Genomic DNA, 18,492 nt, shown 5'->3' on the forward strand with positions numbered 1-18,492 from the left:
AGAAGTAACGACCAACGTTTGTGCCTCAGTTGCTTTCGACAGAGTGCTGCACAGCCAAGGAGGGAGGGGGAGCCCGAGCGAGGGGGTGACGTCACGCCAGTTTCCGCGGGAATCGGCGCGCGCGCGCGGCTCCCCGCCCTCCTGCCGGCGGCTGGGGCGCAGGCGCGGGGCGCAGGCGCGCGGGCGGCCGCTCGCTCGGCCTCGGCTGACGTAGGGGGCCGCGGGCGCGCGCCCGCCGGCGAAGGCGGGAAAGGGCGGCGGAGCGCGCGCGCGGGGGCGCGCGGGGCCAAGCGGGAGCCCGCCCCGCCCCGTCCCGCCCGGTGCGGTGGCGGCGGCCGTAGGCGCGGGGGGCAGGTGAGTAGCGTGAGGGGAAGGGGCGGCCTCAGGGAGCCTCGGGACGGGCCCCATTGGCCGGGATCGGGCGGTCCTCGCTTCATTCCTGTCAGAGCATCGTCCAGCACCTCCCTTCCCGGGCCGCAGCCTCCCATCACCCCCCTCTCCGCCCAACTCCCAGACTCCTCTTCGGCCAGTCAGGCCAACTGGGCCCGCGAAGCCCTCGGCGGCACCTGCTCTTCACTAACAGTCATATCTGTTCAACACTTGCCCTGGGCCGGTGATAATGATGACCAGATTTCTCCAGCGCCAGGTGCCGCGCCCTGTTCTAAGCGCCGAAGGCCATCCAGGGTGATCGGGTGGGCTCACGTGGGGCTTTTGGGCTTCGTCCCCATTTTACAGGTGGGGTCCCCGAGGCACAGAGAATTCAATTCAGTCGTATTTAATAATAATAATGATAATAATAATGGCATTTGTTGGGCGCTTACTATGGGCTAAGCACGGCTCTAAGTTCTGGAGGGGATATAAGGTGATCGGGGAGGCTCACGGTCTTCGTCCCCATTTTACAGATGAGGTAACTGAGGCACAGAGAACTTAATTAAACAGGTTGCCCGAGGTCACACAGCAGACGAGTGGCGGAGCCGGGATTAGAACCCAGTTCCTCTGACTCCCAAGCCCGTGCTCTTTCCACTAAGCCACGCTGCTTCCCCGATCTATAATCGGGTTGGACCCCGTTCCTCTTCACACGGGACTCACGGTCCGAGGCCGAGGGAGAATGAGCAGGTATTTTATCCCCATTTTCCAGATGAGAAAAGTGAGGGACAGAAGCTAAGTGGTTTACCCAAGGTCGCACAGCAGGTTAGTGTTGGGACTAGAGTTATAACCCAGATGTCTCGACTCCCAGTCCTGGGCTCTTTCCACTAGGCCCTGCCACTTACCTGGTTTCACGGAGGAAGGAAGGAAGAAGGTGGAGGAAAAGGAAAACCATGGTAATGGGAAAAGGATGCGGATAAAGGGAAGAGGAGGAGGAAAGAGGATTAGGATGGGTAGAGAGCTGGGTTGATAATGTACCTCGCACTGGAGTGGATCCAAGACGGTCCTTGCCTACACGGGGCTCACAGTTTAGAGAGGGAGAAAGAGCAAGTATATCTTTCCATTTTACAGACAAGAAAACTGAGGCACAGAGAGGTTAAAGTGACTTGCTCTCGGTTACGCAGCAGGCCGGCGGCAGAGGTGGGATTAGGACCACATCTGGATCTTGTGCTCTGTCGACCCGCTTTAAGGCTGACACTAATTCCAGGGGTATAAAGGACTCTTCCGCTGCAGTGGTATTGGCGGTTGAAGCTGGAGCCTTAAATGGTGAAGTGCGTAGCCATCTTGCTCAGAGGAAGTACCTGCATTTCCTGCTTACCATGCTGGTGAACACTTTCTGCAGAGAGAAGGCTGCGTCCCAGCTGCAAGAAGTCCATGGTTTAACCAGTTCCCAGCCCAGCCTCAAGGCATTTCTTACTGGTAAAGGAGCCCGAGAGGGCATTTCAGTCAGTCGTATTTATTGCGTGCTTACTGCGTGCAGAGCACTGTACTAAGGACTCGGGAGAGTGCAGTATAACAGTTGGTAGACATGTTCTCTGCCCATAAGGAGATTTCACTCTGGAGGGAGAGACAGACAGTAAAAGAAATTCCAAATGTATACAAAAGTACTGTCGGGCTGAGGGTGGGGGTATAAATCCGAGGGCCAGGGAAGGGTGAGAGAGGAGGGGAAGATATGATTTTACTAAGACTTTGGAGGTGGGGAGAGCTGTGGTCTGTCGTATAGTAATGGGAAGGCAGTTCCAGGCCAGAGGCAGGATATCAGGGAGAGGTCAGCAGGATAGAAGATTTTGAGGTACGGTAAAATAGATGAGATTAAGGTACAGTTAATAAGGTGGCATTAGAGGAGTAGAGTGAGCGTGCTGGATTGTAGTGGTAAATCAGCGAGGTAAGGAGGAGGGGGCAAGGGGAACCAGTGCTTTCAAGGAGTTTCTGGTTGATACGGAGGTGGATGGGCAGCCGCTGGAGGTCCCTGAAGCGTGGGGAGAAACGGACCGAACATTTTTTAGACAAATGGTCTGGGCCGTAGAGCGTAGTTTGGACCGGAGCGGGGGGAGGCAGGAGACAGGGAGGTCAGCGAGGAGGCTGACGCAGTAGTCAAGGTGGGATACGGTAGGTGCTTCGATCAGCATTGGATAATAATGTTGGTATTTGTTAAGCGCTTACTATGTGCAGAGCACTGTTCTAAGCGCTGGGGTAGATACAGGGTAATCAGATTGTCCCACGTGAGGCTCACAGAGGGAAGGGTAGATTTTAGTGATGTGTAGGAAGAACCGACAGCATTTGGTGACAGATTGAATTTGTGGGTTGAACTGAATATGTGCAATCCACCACACCCAGAGACTAGTCGTGCCCTAGTTTAACGCACCCCAGCTTAGAGCCCTGGATCATCCTATTGCTCACACGGCGTACTGCAAATGGTTGGGCTGCTGGTGATTTCAGTGTAATAAGAATTGTGACATTTGTTAAGCGCTTACCATGTGCCGAACGCTGTGCTAAGCACTGGAGCAGACACAGGATAATTTATTGCCATTGTTCTTGTCTGCCCGTCTCCCCCGATTAGACTGTAAGCCCGTCAAAGGGCAGGGACTGTCTCTATCTGTTGCCGATTTGTATGTTCCAAGCGCTTAGTACAGTGCTCTGCACATAGTAAGCGCTCAATAAATACTATTGAATGAATGAATATTGCCACAGTCCGGACACAGTGTATTGACTTCTCCCAGGCCTGGCTGACTCTGTGGCTATTGTGTGCAGCTGCCAGGTTCTTGCCCTGCCAGATGTTGGACTAGAGATTTTCCTACTAGATTCCCCGGGGTCCAGTCAGTTCTGTCAACATCTCTAGATTCCTGCAGTTTCTGAAAATCCAGCTTGTGGTTAGGACTTAAACAGTGTCAGGATCCAAGAAGGCTTGGGAATCGCTGCCATCGGTCTTTTGGCCCAGGAAGTATGAGTCATCCCCCAAATCTGTTGGGCAAAGGCTGCCGGTTTGGTTCTCTGGCATTCCCTGCTTCCCTCTGTGGCGTAAATCAGTAAGGAGCCGGTGGTCTCCTTTGAAGTGGTCGATACCGAAGAGCGCCTGAGATAGACGCTTTTCCTCTAACCCCCCTCCCTCGTTCCCCTCTTGTGTCCACTTGGCCAGACACTGCTTTTGTGGGCAGTGGGGAAGGGGGCGGGGAGGGAAGGGGGCAAGTTATGGGTTTTAACGTTTCTGGGTGTCCTCGTGTCCAGAGGCAGTGGTGTCCTGACTGACCCAGAGCGGGACAGAAATAGTCTCTTGGGTGACATCCAATTGATAGAATGCAGTCCTGAGTACACTGAAGTGTTTCGAGCAGGACGGGGAACTCGTGGGAGATCCAGGGTCAGGGGTTTCCTCAGCCTCGATAGCTGTGAAGACTATGGACCCCGAAAGTGGTCCTTCCTGACCCCCTGATTTCTGGCTGGCTTCCCCAGTTAGAGTCCCCCTTTTGCTGCCAGATGAAGAGATTCGGGCTGGGTCTTTGGGGAACCAAAGTTACTGGGGAGAGCAAAGGAAGTTGGGTGGGAATCAAACAGTGGTATTCATTGAGTGCTTACTGTGTCCAGGGTACTGTATTAAGCACTTGGGGAGAATGTCCTGTTCCAAACCTGATGGTCCTGCAACCAAGGAGAACAGAGATCCCCTCGCTTTTGCCCCCATTTATTCCTCTAAGGTTCAAGATTTGACTTCAGGAATCTCCTGGCAAAGCAGCATAGCGTAGTGGATGGAGTATGGGCCTGAGAGTCAAAAGGTCGTGGATTCTAATCCCCACTCCACCACTTGTCTGCCGTGTGACCTTGGGCAATTCACTTCACCTCTCTGTGCCTCAGTTACCACATCTTTAAAATGGGGAGTGAGACTGTGAGCCTTCCGTGGGACAGGGACTTTGTCCAGCTCGATCTGCTTGTGTCCACCCCAGCGCTTAGTACAGCGCCTGGCACATAGTAAGTGCTTCACAAATACCGTCATCATTATTATTATTACCCAACCTCCCTGCCGCCCCCCCGCTTCCTGCTATACCGATCCTCATCCACAGTCATTCCATTCAGGGTTTTCCAACCTCTGCTTTCCAGGCAGTTCTTTTCAAACACGCACCAAGTCCCGGGTTGGTCACTTTCTGAAGCTACCCAGGTTCCTTCCTCTTGGGTTTCCTCGACCCCATCCAAAGCTTCCTTCAGCAGGGAGTCCTCTTGAAGTCACTCTCCAGAGTGGCTCTTAGAGGTCAGAAGGGGCCTCTGCCCCTGTCAGCCTTCTCTTCCTACTGTGGAACCCGTGAGCCTGCACTGGGGCAGGGGGGGGCCCTAGTAATAATAGTAATAGTAATAATAATAATGTTGGAATTTGTTAAGCGCCTACTATGTGCAGAGCACTGTTCTAAGCGCTGGGGGGAGATACAGGGTAATCAGGTCGTCCCACGTGAGGCTCACAGTTAATCCCCATTTTACAGATGAGGTAACTGAGGCACAGAGAAGTGAAGTGACTTGCCCACAGTCACACAGCTGACAAGTGGCAGAGCAGGAGGTTGAACCCATGACCTCTGACTCCGAAGCCCAAGCTCTTTCCACTGAGCCACTCTGCTTCCCTAGGTAGTAAGGTAGTATTTGTTAAGCACACTATATTCCAAGCACTGTACTAAGCACTGGGGTAGATACAAGCTCATCACTGTCCCTGTCCCACATGGGGCCTAAGGGGAGGAATAGTAGCTCCCATTTTACAGATGAGAGGCACCGTGGCTCAGTGGAAAGAGCACGGCCTTGGGAGTCAGAGGACGTGTTTGTATCCCGGCTCTGCCACTTGTCAGCCGTGTGACTGTGGGTAAGTCACTTCACTTCTCTGTGCCTCAGTTACCTCATCTGTAAAATGGGGATGAAGACTTTGAGCCTCACGTGGGACAACCTGATCACCCTGTATCTACTCCAGCACTTAGAACAGTGCTCTGCACATAGTAAGCACTTAAATATCAACTTTATTATTATTAGATGAGGTAATGACGACCCAGAGAAGTGAAGTGACTTACCCAAGATCATGCAACAGGCGAGAGGGAGAACCAGGATTAGAACCCGGGTCCCCTGACCCCAGGCCTGTGTCCTTTCCACTCGGCCAGACTGCTACTCCTGAGTGGGGTCTGGGGCTCAAGGGAAACCGTCCTCCCCCGACGGTTCGGGGAGGCAGCCGGCACTCAGAGCACTCCCCCTGTCCCCGCTCGTCAGTCCCTGGTGCCGCCCCACCCGGCTTCAAAGCCCCAGGTTTGGGCAAGGCGAAGGAGCCCTTAGAGAGTCCTCCCCATCGCTGTCTGTCCCTCCCCTGGGCAGGATGCTGGGCATGTGTGGCATGCAGCCCTGCCACCAGGAGGCCCTGAAGAAGAACCGAGTGGCGCTTGCCAAGCAGCTGATGCTGAGCGAGCTGTTGGAGCACCTGCTGGAGAAGGATGTCATCACCATGGAGATGAGGGAGCTCATCCAGGTATACACCTGGCCTGGGTTCTAGGTGGGACTGCCTAAAGGGTCCTGAGGGTATGAGTAATTGCCTGGGCGCCGTCCCCAAGGTATGAGCGATTGCGGACAGGGGTAGAAGCGGCGGACGGTAAGCCCTCTGGGGCCCCTTTCTCTCCCCGCCTTCACGGTTCGGGTCAGAAATGGACAAGTCCGTCCCGAGCCACCTTCCGGAGACCTCTTCCAGGGTCCTCTGGGAGGGTGGAGAACCCCCGGGAGATTGGGCGAGTTCTGGACCCTTAAGAGTTCACGCCGTTACGGACAGGTCCGAGGTGTTTGGTGAAATGGCGGACCTCATCCTCAGGCCCACAGAACAGTGAGGGTCAGGAGCGAGGGGAACCTAGAGTCGTCCAAGAGTCTCCCAGGGTCCTCAGGACCTGTACCCATCCGGTAGAGCGGGTGGCCGTCTTCGTGTTCAGATGGAGCTTCTTCAGCCTTCCTTCTTACCTTCCCCTCTCCCTGACTGGTTTGAATAATCTGCCGCTGATTCTCGATCGTGCACTGGCCCTGGCATGAGCTGGGGAAGTGTAAAGGACCTTATTCGGGACTCCAGAAAAATGGAGACAGGACTTTAGGACCAAGAAAAAAAATAACAATAATCCTGGCATTGATTGAGCTCAGACTCTGTACCCAGAACTGTGCCGCGCACTGGGTGGATTCACGATCACCACCATCAAATTGGACGCACGGTTCTTGCCCCAACCAGTGCTCACGATGTCAGTGGGAGGGAACGTAGGGTATCCGCTTTGAACAGATAAGGAAACAGGCGTAGTGAGGTTGTGACTTACCCACAGCCATGCTGCCTCCCAAAAAAGATGGGGAGAAGAAGCGGGGTCCTCCTCAAGATTCCAGGGTAGGGTGGAGAAGAGTCTTCCCGGGAGACTTTCTGCTGTAGGGAAGGGGGTCACGATGGGCCGAGCAGAAAAATGAATGCTCTCTGATTGTCTTTGATGCTTTCTGCCCGCCACCTTCTCCTCCAGGCCAAAGCGGGGAGCTTCAGCCAGAACGTGGAGTTTCTCAACCTGCTGCCCAAACGGGGCCCCAAGGCCTTCGATGCTTTCTGTGCGGCCCTGCGGGAGACGAAGCAGGGACACCTGCAGGACCTGCTGTATAGAACCCTTTCCAACCTGTCTCCCCCGTCTACGGCGGTAGGGGCCCTGGGGACCCAGGGGGAGGGGACAGAAACCTGGGGAGGATCCTTTGGCGAACTGTGCCTGCGCTTTGGGTTGGGAGAAGGATCTCTGGTGGGACGAGGCCGGGGACGGGGGGAGGAGAGGGGGTAGGCGTAGAAGGGTCTGAGGAAGCTTATGATTGTCAAAAGCTGAAATAGCCTCCATTGGCGGCCCCGTTTGACTTCTGGCGCTAAGGGTGTTTGTTTTGCAGTTGGGCTGTGACTACGACTCAAGTCTCCCATTTCCAACCCACGAGTCGGGCCTCACCCTCAAAAAGCCGCGCCTCTCTGAAGGTGAGGAACTAGCAGGCAGGCTCGGGGGCAGGTGGCGCGGGTTGCCCTCCCTGCCTTCCGTTTCGGTGTGCCCGGTGGTAGTTTGCCCCTTCCTTATGGTCCTAGGGAACTCCAGGCTGCAGCCAGCGCTGTCTGTCGGCGACCTGCTGCCTGGGGAAAAGTACCCGGTCGGGGGCCCTCGGCCTATGGCCATCCTGATTGGATTCTCCTCATTTGGCTTCCCTCCGCACTTGTGCTATCAGCCTCTGGGCTGCAAGAACTTCAGTCAACCGGTCAATCCCTTTACTTCTTCCCTCCTCTTCCTCCGCAGGGAGTTTGGCCTCCCGGGGCTCAGGCCTGGGGATCGGAGCATCCTCTCCCACTTCCCCTTCACACGCACGTCATCAGCTCCGCAGTCCCAACCCTAGCGTCAGTCTGCCTCCCCAACAATCCTTAGCCATTTTGCCCAAAGCCGAGCCGAGGACCAGTCATCAGTTAATCAAGCAATCAAATCATTTGCCCGAGAGGCCTTAGCATGGTAGGGAAAAAGCAGAGCTGCCCAAGCCCATCAGCTAGGCTCCCTGTGGCATCCACTGAGAGCTCCCGGTGCTCTGAGCTCATTCCTTGTCTGTCTCTGTCTGTTTCTCAGAGGAAATGGAGCACTCCCTGGATAATGGGGACGGGCCGCCCTGCCCCCAGGTGAAGCCTTGTACACCGGAGTTCTACCGCGTACACCACCACCTGGTGAGCACCTCTGGGCAAGGTTGAAGGGAGGCCAGGATCCCTGTCCCTGGGTTGTCTTAGATTCCGTCGTCCTGTCAACTCTCTCCAATCCTGAGACTAGAGGGGCTCACCCTCCGCCCTCCAGATCAGACCCACCGCCCTGCATCCTCTCCCCCGCGGGTACCCTCTTCCTACCGAGCCCTCACAGCGGGCAGGGCCGAGGAGCAGGCCACTAGACCCTGTGTGCCCCGAACCTCTCAGCCTCTCACCAGCTTCTCCTCAGGCCTACAGGTTAGAATCCCGACCCCGAGGCCTGGCCCTGGTGCTCAGCAACATGCGCTTCAACGGGGAGAAAGACCTGGAGTTCCGCTCAGGCGGGGACGTGGACCACAACGCTCTGATCACCCTCTTCAAGCACCTGGACTACAGCGTTGAATTCCTGCGAGATCAGACTGCCCAGGTACCCGGGGCGGGGGCGGGAGGGAAGCGCGATGGACCCACTCAGCCAGACTGCCCAGTGGAAGGCCTCGGTGCCTGCCCATCTCCTTCATTACCTTCCCGGGACCCACGTCCTCTCATGGGGGAATGGGATAGCTTGAAAATATCTCTCAGTATTTTGACCCATGTGGCCCTGGGCCTCTGTGTCTCCTCCTCCTCCTGCCTCTCCTCCTCCTTTTTCAGACCTGCCCGCCCTCTCCCCCTTCCCAGTTCCTTGGGTAGTAACACTCCACGTGTACTGTATCTGAGACTCAAAGCCCAGCGAGGACCTGGACTTGACCCCCATCTCTCTGATAGCGTGGCCCAAGCTACTGTTCCGAGGGCCCGGAAGGGAGTCACTCTGATTCCTTCCTGCACATCGACTTGATATGAGTCGGATAATGGCATCGGCCTAACATTCCACAGCCTGGCCTAGGCAGGGCTCTACCCACCTGGTCTCCTTGCACATTCCACTCCTCCCCTTCTGTCGTCATAAATTGAGCAAACAGGTGATGGAAAGTGAAAGTGATCAGATCCAGGCCCGGGTGTTCCTCCCCACCCCCACCCCAGTTCCCCCATAAAGCAGGAACCTACATTTGCAGACCCTGGGGGCTCATGGGGCTGGGCCACTTACCTTATTATGGATGCTAATGTGGGGGAATGGGCTGCATTCCTATTTAAATAGAAGCATCTGGGTGGGGTGTCCCAGCAGGGGTTTGGATCACATCTCAAAGGAGAAGATCTGTGCATTTCCTGTGTGAGGGAAGCAGACATTCCCCAGAGCTTTTGTCCTGTCTGCTCAATTTAAATACTCCCCGGAGAATGAAGGAGCAGCCTTGGCTAGGTCTGCCAGAGAAGGATTGTACCCAAAGCCTGCTGGTTTTATACACACACACACACACACTTACTTGAGATTGGGGAGGGAGAAGTTAAGGCATGGTGCCCTCTTGCATCACCTGTGACCTTTTGCATCATCCCTTTTGATTGTATCAAGTTGCCCCTTGGGCAGCAGAGTTGAAGAGCCGGTAAAAAGAAGTTAGGGCCAAATGAGGAACAGAGCATACTGACAGCCCAGGTCCCGGAAATCCCCGCCTCCGGTCAAGATGCTCAATCACCATTTCTGCTGGCCGGGGCCCAGCCCTTGCTTCTTGCTGGCATCTTATAAGCTAGTAGGATGAGCTGATAGGCAGCAGCTGAGCCTGTTAAGGTGCCACCTCCAAGGCTGAGGAGGCTGAATTAGCCAAGTGGGCTGGCAGCAGGAATGCCTGAGCGCTGGATCGGTGCACCCAGACCCCCAGACTGACCCCATCTCACCTCGGCACAGGCCCGCCTTTCGGCCACAGTGGCTCTAGGCAACGTGGCTCAGTGGAAAGAGCCAGGGCTTGGGAGTCGGAGGTCATGGGTTCAAATCCCGGCTCTGCCACTTGTCAGCTGTGTGACTGTGGGCAACTCACTGAACTTCTCTGTGCTTCAGTTACCTCATCTGTAAAATGGGGATTAAGACCGTGAGCCCCATGTGGGACAACCTGATTACCCTGTATCTTCCCCAGCGCTTAGAACAGTGCTTTGCACATAGTAACCGCTTAACAACTACCAACATTATTATTATTATCTACTGGTGACACAAGAAATGGGGCGAGGGGGCGTCCCAGAGGGGGTACCCACCTGACCCAAGGCCAGCTGTCCGGTGGGTGCCTCTCATGCTTGAACTCCTGCTCCAACCCCGGGGGGTTATGTAGAAAACGCATCCAAGCTTTGAAAGAGAACGTTTAGGGAAAAAACGGTTTTCATTTTTCAAAACCTGGGTGGAGCAGATGAAACAATAAGCGTGGTATTTTGTCCAGGCTGAATAAACATCCTTTGGAACTAAGCTTATCTCACCCCTTCTGCCTGAATTCCTGGAGGTTTCCCTTCTATTAGAGGGTGTGAGTGAGGTAACAGATGGCCCGAGGGTGGGGGAGATCCTTTATGGTTTTATAATCATCAAATAAAAAGCAGAATTAGCATTTTTTCCCAAGAAACCTAATCAGTCGTGACCGTGCCCTCTAAGACAAAAAAAGCCTAAAGAAGAGCACCCACCACCGCCTGCTCCCTGCCCTTTACCCAGCCCAGCGTGCAGAGTAGAGCGCAGATTCGCGGCAGCTGACTGAGAAATTAGCCACTTTGTGCACCCTTGCCAAGCTAGTCGTCCCACATCCCTCCTCCTTTCCCGTCCCCACAGCCAAAAGGCTGGAATGAGCCTTTTCTCTCCCTTCCCCTCTCCTCCCCTCCCGTCCCAGGAGATGCAGGAGAAACTCCACAACTTTGCCCAGTCGCCACGTCACAGGTTCACAGACTCGTGCGTCGTGGCCCTTCTCTCCCACGGCGTGGAGGGCGGCATCTACGGCGTGGACGGCAAACTGCTCCAGGTACCCGGCTGCCCATCCGCTCCTTGGTTCCCCGGCCGACCCCGGGCCGGGTGGTCTCGGGTCAGGTCCGGGGTGGGCTCCCCGGGCCCCGCCCCTCTCATTGATCCTCTCTCCCGCGGCAGTTGCAGGAGGTTTTCCGGCTCTTTGACAACGCCAACTGTCCCAGCCTGCAGAACAAGCCCAAGATGTTCTTCATCCAGGCCTGCCGCGGAGGTGAGTGTCCCAGCCGGGCGGCCAGGTGGCCGGGCCCCGGCTCCCGGGCCCCAGCTCCCGGGCGGCCCCTCCTGCCGGCTCTCACTGTCCTGTTTGCTCCTCTCAGGTGCCATCGGATCCCGCGGGCACCTTCCTCTATTCACTGCTGCCACCGCCTCTCTCGCTCTGTAAGTGCCTCTCGCTCTGCATGGGGTGTACTGGGACTGGGGCAGCCCCTGGTTCTCAGACTAGTCAGTGCCCTCTCGCTCTCGCTCTCTCTCTCACCTCCACATCCTGCCCTCGATCCTCAACCCCCCAAATCTCTCTGCCCCTGGATTTCTCTGTCGCTGTCTTTGGGACCGTCCCCCCCACCCGTGGGCTGCCTGCCGTTGGTCTCTTTCTTTTCTCTCTCTTCCCTTCCACTTCCACTTGCACCACCCCCGGGATCCTCTGCTTTCCTTTCTCATTCCGCGGCTGTGCCCGTCTCTCTGGCTGCTCCTTGTCCCTCTTTCCTCTCTCCTTTCCCCCACGCCCTCTGCCCCCGAGACGCCCGTCGTCTCCAATACTCACTCCCCTGGCCAGGGTGACTGAGCGATGAAGGCCCAGTGCAGTTTGTCCTCCGTCTCCTCGTCACCGTTTGTGTCGCTTCTGCTCCTTCACCCAGAGCGGCCCTCCCCGTTCTTGTCCCCGCACGGAGCCGACTCTGTTCCCAAAAAGGCTTAGACCCCGCAACCCATGGGGCTGTCGCAACACACAACCTCATCGCCTAATTCTTGGAGCATGCGATTACACAGTTTCTCCACGCCTTGAGGGACACGGTCTTCCTTACCTGTCAACCGCCCTTCTTGGGGTGCAGGAATGTAGCCCAGTACCAGCAGAGCGACAGGGAAGAGGTGTTCGCAGCGGTTTCCCGTCCCGCTGTCTCTGATCAGGCAGAGCGGCCTGGGAGGGGAGGGAGGGAGGGAGGGAAGGTCCGTTCGTCTCCCGGACTGTCATTCCCCCAGGCTGGGAACGTGCGCTGGGGCAACAGGGCGATGGTGGTGACGATGATAATATTTTGATTTTATAGGGCACTTTTATTTTTCCAAAGTGCTTTCACTTCATTTATCTCATCGTATCCTCACAGCAACCCGGTGAATTAGTGCGGTACATTGTTAGGCACTTAACGGGTGCCCAGCACTGTCCTGAGCACTTGGGTAGATACAAGATAATCTGGTTGGACACAGTACCTGTCACGCATGGGGCTCACAGTCTGAAGTAGGAAAAAACAGATCTTACAGATGAGGAGCAGGTCCAGAGAAGGGAAGTGACTTCCCCAAGGTCACCTGGTAGATGAGTGGCAGAGTTGGCCCTAGAACTCAGAGTTCCCAATTCCCAGATGCATGTCTTTTCCATGAGACTGTGTTGCTTCCCTAGATGAGAGCCAGCACCACCACCCGTCAAAAACCCCATATCCTGCAGGGAACTAGGGAGACAAGCTGTCTTCTTGGGGAGACCCTTCCTAAGGTGGGGCAGCTCTCCTTAATCATCTCATCGTCTCCTAAGTTCACAGCCCCTCTTTCCCATCCCCTCTCGGCATGACTCGTCTGTGTTGTCGAAGAGTTTCTTCCTTGCCCTGTGTTCCATGCCCAGTGTGTAGGAGGAGCACATTTAGAAAAGGTGCCCCGCCCCTACCCACCCCGACCCCCAGGCTTCCATTCCAGGTTTCCCTGGGCTGGGAAACTTGTGGTAGGGGCCAAGAGCCGGCACAGCTGCTCTGGTGGTTTTTGGAAGTACAAATCCCAGCAGTCTCTGGGACAGTTGCCCAAATGGCAGCCCTACCTTTCTGGAGATGAGGTTGGGCTTGATTTGTTCTGACCGAGCTTGGGGCCTTGTGTGGGCTTGGCTGGGGCTGGCTGGTGGAGCCGACTTAGGGAACTGCCCAGACTGATTTTGGGGCCCAACCGAAGCGGAGTCCCAGGATGGCAGCAGCCGGGTCTGAGGCGCCGTTCATCCCAGTGGATGCTGGGAGGGAAGCCACGCGTGTGCAAAGTGCCACCTGTGCCAGGCAGGCAGTCTTACCGCTCCACTGAAAGCCGGCCCCCAGCCCAGGCTGGCTTCTGCTTTGGCCCAGACTGGCCAGTTCCGGGACCCGCAGGTCGACCCGAACCCAAAGAGGTTCCATTTGGCCAGGCCCCAGGCTTTCATCCCGGGCGGTTATGTCGGCCCTCTTCCTACCTCCACTCTTGACTCCGTACGGAAGCTCTCAGATCCGTGCTGGGGAATGGGGAGGTAGGAAGCAAGAGGCCGGATTCCTAGGACTGGGCAAAAATCTAGAGCCCCTAAGCAGGCTCCCGGACTCGGCCCACGCCTCTCCCAGGAGGGCTAGAGTTGACGCCTGGGGCTTCAGATGGGCTGTGGGAGAAGAATCTGGGCAAGAAACAGATCAGCAGGCTCTTGATTTCCTGAGTCCAGTTTGCCTTGCCCCTTGGCCTCTCCGCCCTAAACTGCCCTCCGGAAGGGGCCGGGGGTATCCTGTGCCCCTTTCAGCAGGTACTGTAACCTGGCTGAGGGGCTTCTCCCCTATAATCGTGCCTCATTCTCTCCCCCACCCCACAGCTAGTACAAGAGGCAATAACCAGAGGATGCGGGGGTGAAACGGGCTGGGCTGAAAGCCTCTTAACAGAGTAGGCACCCCGCAGTCCCTCTCTGCCCAACGTCAGCGGATCTAGGCTCTCGCTCTCTCTCTTTCTGAGATTCAGTGCCAGGGAGTCCCATTGCCCTAATAATGGGTCTCAGTCCCTTTGTTGTGGGGTGGGCATGCTCTCGACTCTTCCTCCACTTCCTGCCTACTTGCATTTATTGGCTGAGACAGCAGCAGGAAATCCTCCCATGGGAAAGAGGAAGTGGAAAACTGATAAGCCATTAAATTCCTGGTGACCACTCCCGGTTGCTCTCACCGAATGTGAGGAGCCGGGCACGCCAGCTGGTGCCAGTTCACCCCCACCGCCCAGAACTCGGAGGAGACTGGCTGGTCGAAGGCCCTCGGGGAGCCCAGGGGGCTGCTCTGCGAGCCCCTAGATCCAGTTTTCAGCGTAGGACTGGGATTCCGGGAAACGGACCTCCGCTTTACCAGATGGACCCAGGACTAACCTGGGCGGCTCCTCTGTCCTGGCCTTCCCCAAGAACCCCGGTCCGGCGTGGCTGAATGGTTTCACAGCCTTGTGGAACCTGCTGGGAACAGACCTGGACCCTCCAGGGGAGGCCTGGGCTGAACCAGTCCCAGGTCCGAGTGGAGCAAGAGCCTCTTCTTTTCCACAGTAGCAATCAGAGGAGCTCATCGGCTCATTTCCGCCTCCTGGTTAGGCAGTGGCAGCGGGAAATGCCCCTTTCCGAACAGAGAGAGGTGGCGCCCAGGCACGCGGGGGCTCGGGGCAGGGGTTGATGGCTTGGATTGTCTCTCTCTCCCCGCCAACCTCTCCTGTAGATGAGACGGACCGTGGGGTAGACCAACGGGATGGGAAGGAGCGGGCGGCCTCCCCTGGCTGCGAGGAGAGTGATGCCGGCAAGGAGGAAATGCTGAAAGTGCGGCTGCCCACACGCTCCGACATGATCTGTGGCTACGCCTGCCTCAAAGGTACCCGGGACCTGGGGTTGAGCAGACTGCCTCCCCTCCCTGCTCCTGCCTTTCCCCTCCCTCCTTCACACGCACACCAATCGCCCAGGTACTACCTGGCCCGCCTTCTCCCCACAAGTTCATCCTACCCGATCTTGTTGCAGGCACAGCCGCCATGCGCAATACCAAGCGGGGATCCTGGTACATCGAGGCCCTCACCCAAGTGTTCGCCGAGAGCGCCCGGGACATGCATGTGGCCGACATGCTGGTCAAGGTGAGTCCCTCCTGCCTCTTGCCTCTCCGTTCGTTGCCCCATCTGCCCCCGTCCTCCACCGTGAGCCACCCGCGCCCTAGTGGAAAGAGCACGAGCCTGAGAGTCAGAGGACCCGATTCTGATCACGGCTCCGCCCCTTGCGTGCAGTATGACCCGGAGTAAGTCATTTAACCCCTCTGTGCCTCGGTTTCCTCACCTGAAAAATGGAGAGACGATAACCGTTCTTCCTCCTGGCTCTGCCACTTGTCAGCTGGGTGACTGTGGGCAAGTCATTTCACTTCTCTGTGCTTCAGTGACCTCATCTGTAAAATGGGGATTAAGACCGTGAGCCTCACATGAGACAACCTGATTACCCTGTATCTACCCCACGCTTAGAACAGTGCTCTGCACATAGTAAACGCTTAACAAATACCAACATTATTATTATTATTCTCCTTAGATTGTGAGCCCCACATGGGACAGGGACTCTGTCTGACCTGACTAGTTGGTGTCTGCCCCCGTGCTTCAGACAGTGTGTGGCACATATTAAATGCTTAGCAAATCCCAGTTATTATTGCTACAATTCCCACCTCACCTCCTCCATTACCTTCCTGCCCTGCACTCTCTTCCTCCCCGAGCTCTGTATTAAGCACCTGGGAGAGTAAAATACAATAGGTAGACATGACCTCTGTTCTTACAGTCTTCAGCAGGAGTCATTAAAATCAATTACAGATAGGGGAAATGGCAGCGTACAAGGATATGTGCATAAGCGCTTTGGGGCCGAGGGTGAGGTGAATGTCGTGCGCTTAAGGGATTCGGATCCGAGGGCACCGGCGAGACAGAGGGTGTAGGGAAAAGGAAGTCAGGGAAGGTGTCTAGGAGGAGATGAAAAGTAGGGCTTTGAAGGCGGGGAGAGTAGTGGTCTGTCGGATATGAAGTGGGAGGGAGTTCCAAGCCAGAGAGCGAGAGACGAGATCGAGGTACGGTGAGCAGGTTGGCTTTAGAAGGGCAAAGTGTGTGATGTGGATAGTAGTTGGAGATCAGCAAGGTATGGTAGGAAGGGAAGAGATGAGCGAGTGCCTTAAAGCTGTCGGCAAGGAGTTTCTGTTTAACGTGGAGGTGGACGGGCCACCGCTGGCAGTTTTTGAGGAGGGGGAGATGTGGAATGAACATTTTTTTTTTGAGAAAAATCCACACAGCAAAGCGAAGTAGGGGCTGGAGTGGGGAGACAGGAGGCAGGGGAGGTCAGGGAAGAGGCTGATGCAGTTGTCAAGGAGGAATAGAATAATTATTATTGTGGTTTTTAAGGGCTTAGTAAGAGAAACAGCGTGGCCTAATGGATAAAGCCCGGGTCTGGGAGGAGGACCTCGGTTCTAATCTCCGCTTCACCACTTCTCTGCTGCGTGTCCTTGGGAAAGTCTCTTCACTTCTCTGTGCCTCAGTTACCTCATCTGTAAAATGAGCATTAATCCTACTCCCTCCTACTTAGACTGTGAGCTCCATGTGGGACAGGGACTTTATCCAACCCGAATAACTCGTACCCACCCCAGTGCTTAGAAGAGTAAGGGCTTAACAAGTAACATAATAATAACCATAATAATAATCATTATCATGTGCAGAGCACTGTCCCGAATGATAAATGCTGGGATTCGGGTGGTAGCGGCACCATTTGCCCTCACCCCGAACTAACCGGTGGGGCAGGTGCATCGAGACAGCTCTCCCCCATTCCGCCAGCCGGGCCCGTGGCGCTTTCAGGGTAGGTGTCTGTCTGATGCATCTCTTCCCTTTCCCAGGTCAACGCCCTCATCAAGGAGCGGGAGGGCTACGCCCCAGGCACCGAGTTTCACCGCTGCAAAGAAATGTCCGAGTACTGCAGTACTCTGTGCCGTCACCTCTACCTGTTCCCGGGCCGCTGAGCCCGCGTCACCAGCCCCCTCCCTGGGCCTCCCCGGCCGAACCCCGCGGCCTGGGCGGACGTGCCGGTTCCTTCTCCCCCAAGGTGCCCGCCCCGTCTCGTCGTCGCTCCCCGTCCATCTTACCCATTGGCTCAGGGACACGGGGGGGTCGTCGCTCCTCTCCACCCCAGGCTCAAGCTCTGGGAACGTCTCACTCCTGGACCTGTCTTCTCCCCAAGGCTGGGGGTTCCCCTTCCTGGACTTGGAGCACACCACTGGGATGACCGCACCGGCTGCCACTCTGCTGGCAGCGTCCCAGCGCCGCTGCTGAGGAGCGGCGGCGGAATGGACAGTTTCCGGGTCCCCGAGCCGAGCCCTGGGGGCCTTCATCCCGCTGCGAGCGGGCGGTGCTACGGACACAACCCTGCAGTGCCGGGAGGCGGGCTCTGACGGGTAGAATCCTCAAACGTCGCTGCCCGAGCCCTACTTCAGGAGAGGGTTCCGGGGGTGCTCCTCCGAGTAGCACGGCTCGTCACGCTTGGGGCCCTGGGACATCGCTTTTACACCTTGATGCCCATCCCCGCCTCCCCTCTTATCAGCCCATGGCTCCTTCACCCTGCCAAAATGGTGTGGTGTGGAGCGGGCCTGTGGGGAATTTGGACTTGACCAAGGGCAGAATGAGGATGTGAGAGTGTGTTGGTGTGTATGAAGGTGAGAGAGTGTGTGTGTGTGTGTGTTTGCGTGCGTGCATGCATCCTATGCATCCCCTCCTCCAGTACTGTAAGACTGCCTTGCTGGAACAAGACCCTGGGAGCCAGCCCGCCTTGCCCCGCTCACCCTCACTCCCGTAGCCCAAAGCTCCACAGGGTCACCGCCCGGGCCCCCAGGGTGAGGAGACCCTGTTGGCCCCAATCTAGGAATCGCAGGGCAGTTGTTTAGGAAGCCTTTGGGCAGGGGATCTGGACCCCAAGGAAATAACCCAAGTTTTGTAAATCCTTTTGTTTGATCTATCTGTTAAAGGCGTTGTGCGGGGAAAGCTGAGGGATGGGGCGGAGGGTGGCCCTCGGGAGGGATCCGTTCCCCGCTTTCAGTGTGGTGAAAACATCCAGGCCGGGCACCGGGGCCCGAGCCCCCCAGCTTCCCAATGCAGGGCTTTGTACTGCCGTCAGGTGCCATAATAAAAAACATCTTTGTTGTGGAGTCTCTCTGCCTCCTCTGTCCTTACGGCTCACCTCGTCCCAGGATGTCCCCGCTCCCCACCACTAGGACTTGGGCCTTTCTTTCATCCCCTCAGCGCCACCCCAGTCCAATATCAACTTGCCTTTCCAAAATCTGTTGCCAGTCGCTCTTGCTGGGGAAACCGTGAGGGTCCAGCCCTCTCCAGCTGCCCCGAGGGGCTGACGGCGTGGTTCGCTGAGTGGGAGTAGGGAGGAAGTTGTTCATCCTCCGAGAGCCTGGTTCGGGTGGAGGGTCAGGGCCTTTCAGGCTCTATTCCCCCGGTGGTGGGCTAGGGAGCACGTGCTCCGAAGTGGGCTCAGAAAGCGGCGGGTGGTAGGGAGAGGGGGAGACAGGTG

The 18,492-nt window shown here is 56.5% G+C and overlaps 1 protein-coding gene across 4 annotated transcripts; it reads left to right on the plus strand.

The window, feature by feature from the left end:
- The first annotated feature begins 309 nt into the window (after positions 1–309).
- On the plus strand, positions 310–18,121 carry CASP2 (caspase 2). Of its 4 annotated transcripts, none has more exons than XM_029078328.1 (11): positions 310–354; positions 5,752–5,902; positions 6,912–7,079; positions 7,315–7,396; positions 8,025–8,119; positions 8,382–8,558; positions 10,855–10,983; positions 11,106–11,196; positions 14,642–14,791; positions 14,935–15,044; positions 16,817–18,121. In XM_029078328.1, the coding sequence occupies exons 2-11, from the start codon at positions 5,753–5,755 to the stop codon at positions 16,937–16,939; spliced, it is 1,275 nt and encodes a 424-aa protein (XP_028934161.1). In that variant the 5' UTR covers positions 310–354; position 5,752; the 3' UTR covers positions 16,940–18,121. The 4 variants fall into 4 exon arrangements, with proteins under 4 accessions (XP_028934161.1, XP_028934163.1, XP_028934162.1 ...); XM_029078329.2 differs by lacking the exon at positions 310–354 and adding an exon at positions 525–646; XM_007670207.3 differs by lacking the exon at positions 310–354 and adding an exon at positions 1,760–1,845.
- The last annotated feature ends 371 nt before the right edge of the window (positions 18,122–18,492 follow it).

The sequence above is a fragment of the Ornithorhynchus anatinus genome, chromosome 13 (assembly GCF_004115215.2).
Source record: "Ornithorhynchus anatinus isolate Pmale09 chromosome 13, mOrnAna1.pri.v4, whole genome shotgun sequence".
Lineage (NCBI taxonomy): Eukaryota > Metazoa > Chordata > Mammalia > Monotremata > Ornithorhynchidae > Ornithorhynchus > Ornithorhynchus anatinus.

Coding starts and splice junctions, on each gene's coding strand:
- CASP2 (XM_029078328.1), top strand. CDS start 5,753: ATGCTGGGCATGTGTGGCATGCAGCCCTGCCACCAGGAGGCCCTGAAG. Junction 5,903..6,911: donor AGATGAGGGAGCTCATCCAG/GTATACACCTGG, acceptor CTTCTCCTCCAG/GCCAAAGCGGGGAGCTTCAG. Junction 8,559..10,854: donor TGCGAGATCAGACTGCCCAG/GTACCCGGGGCG, acceptor CTCCCGTCCCAG/GAGATGCAGGAGAAACTCCA.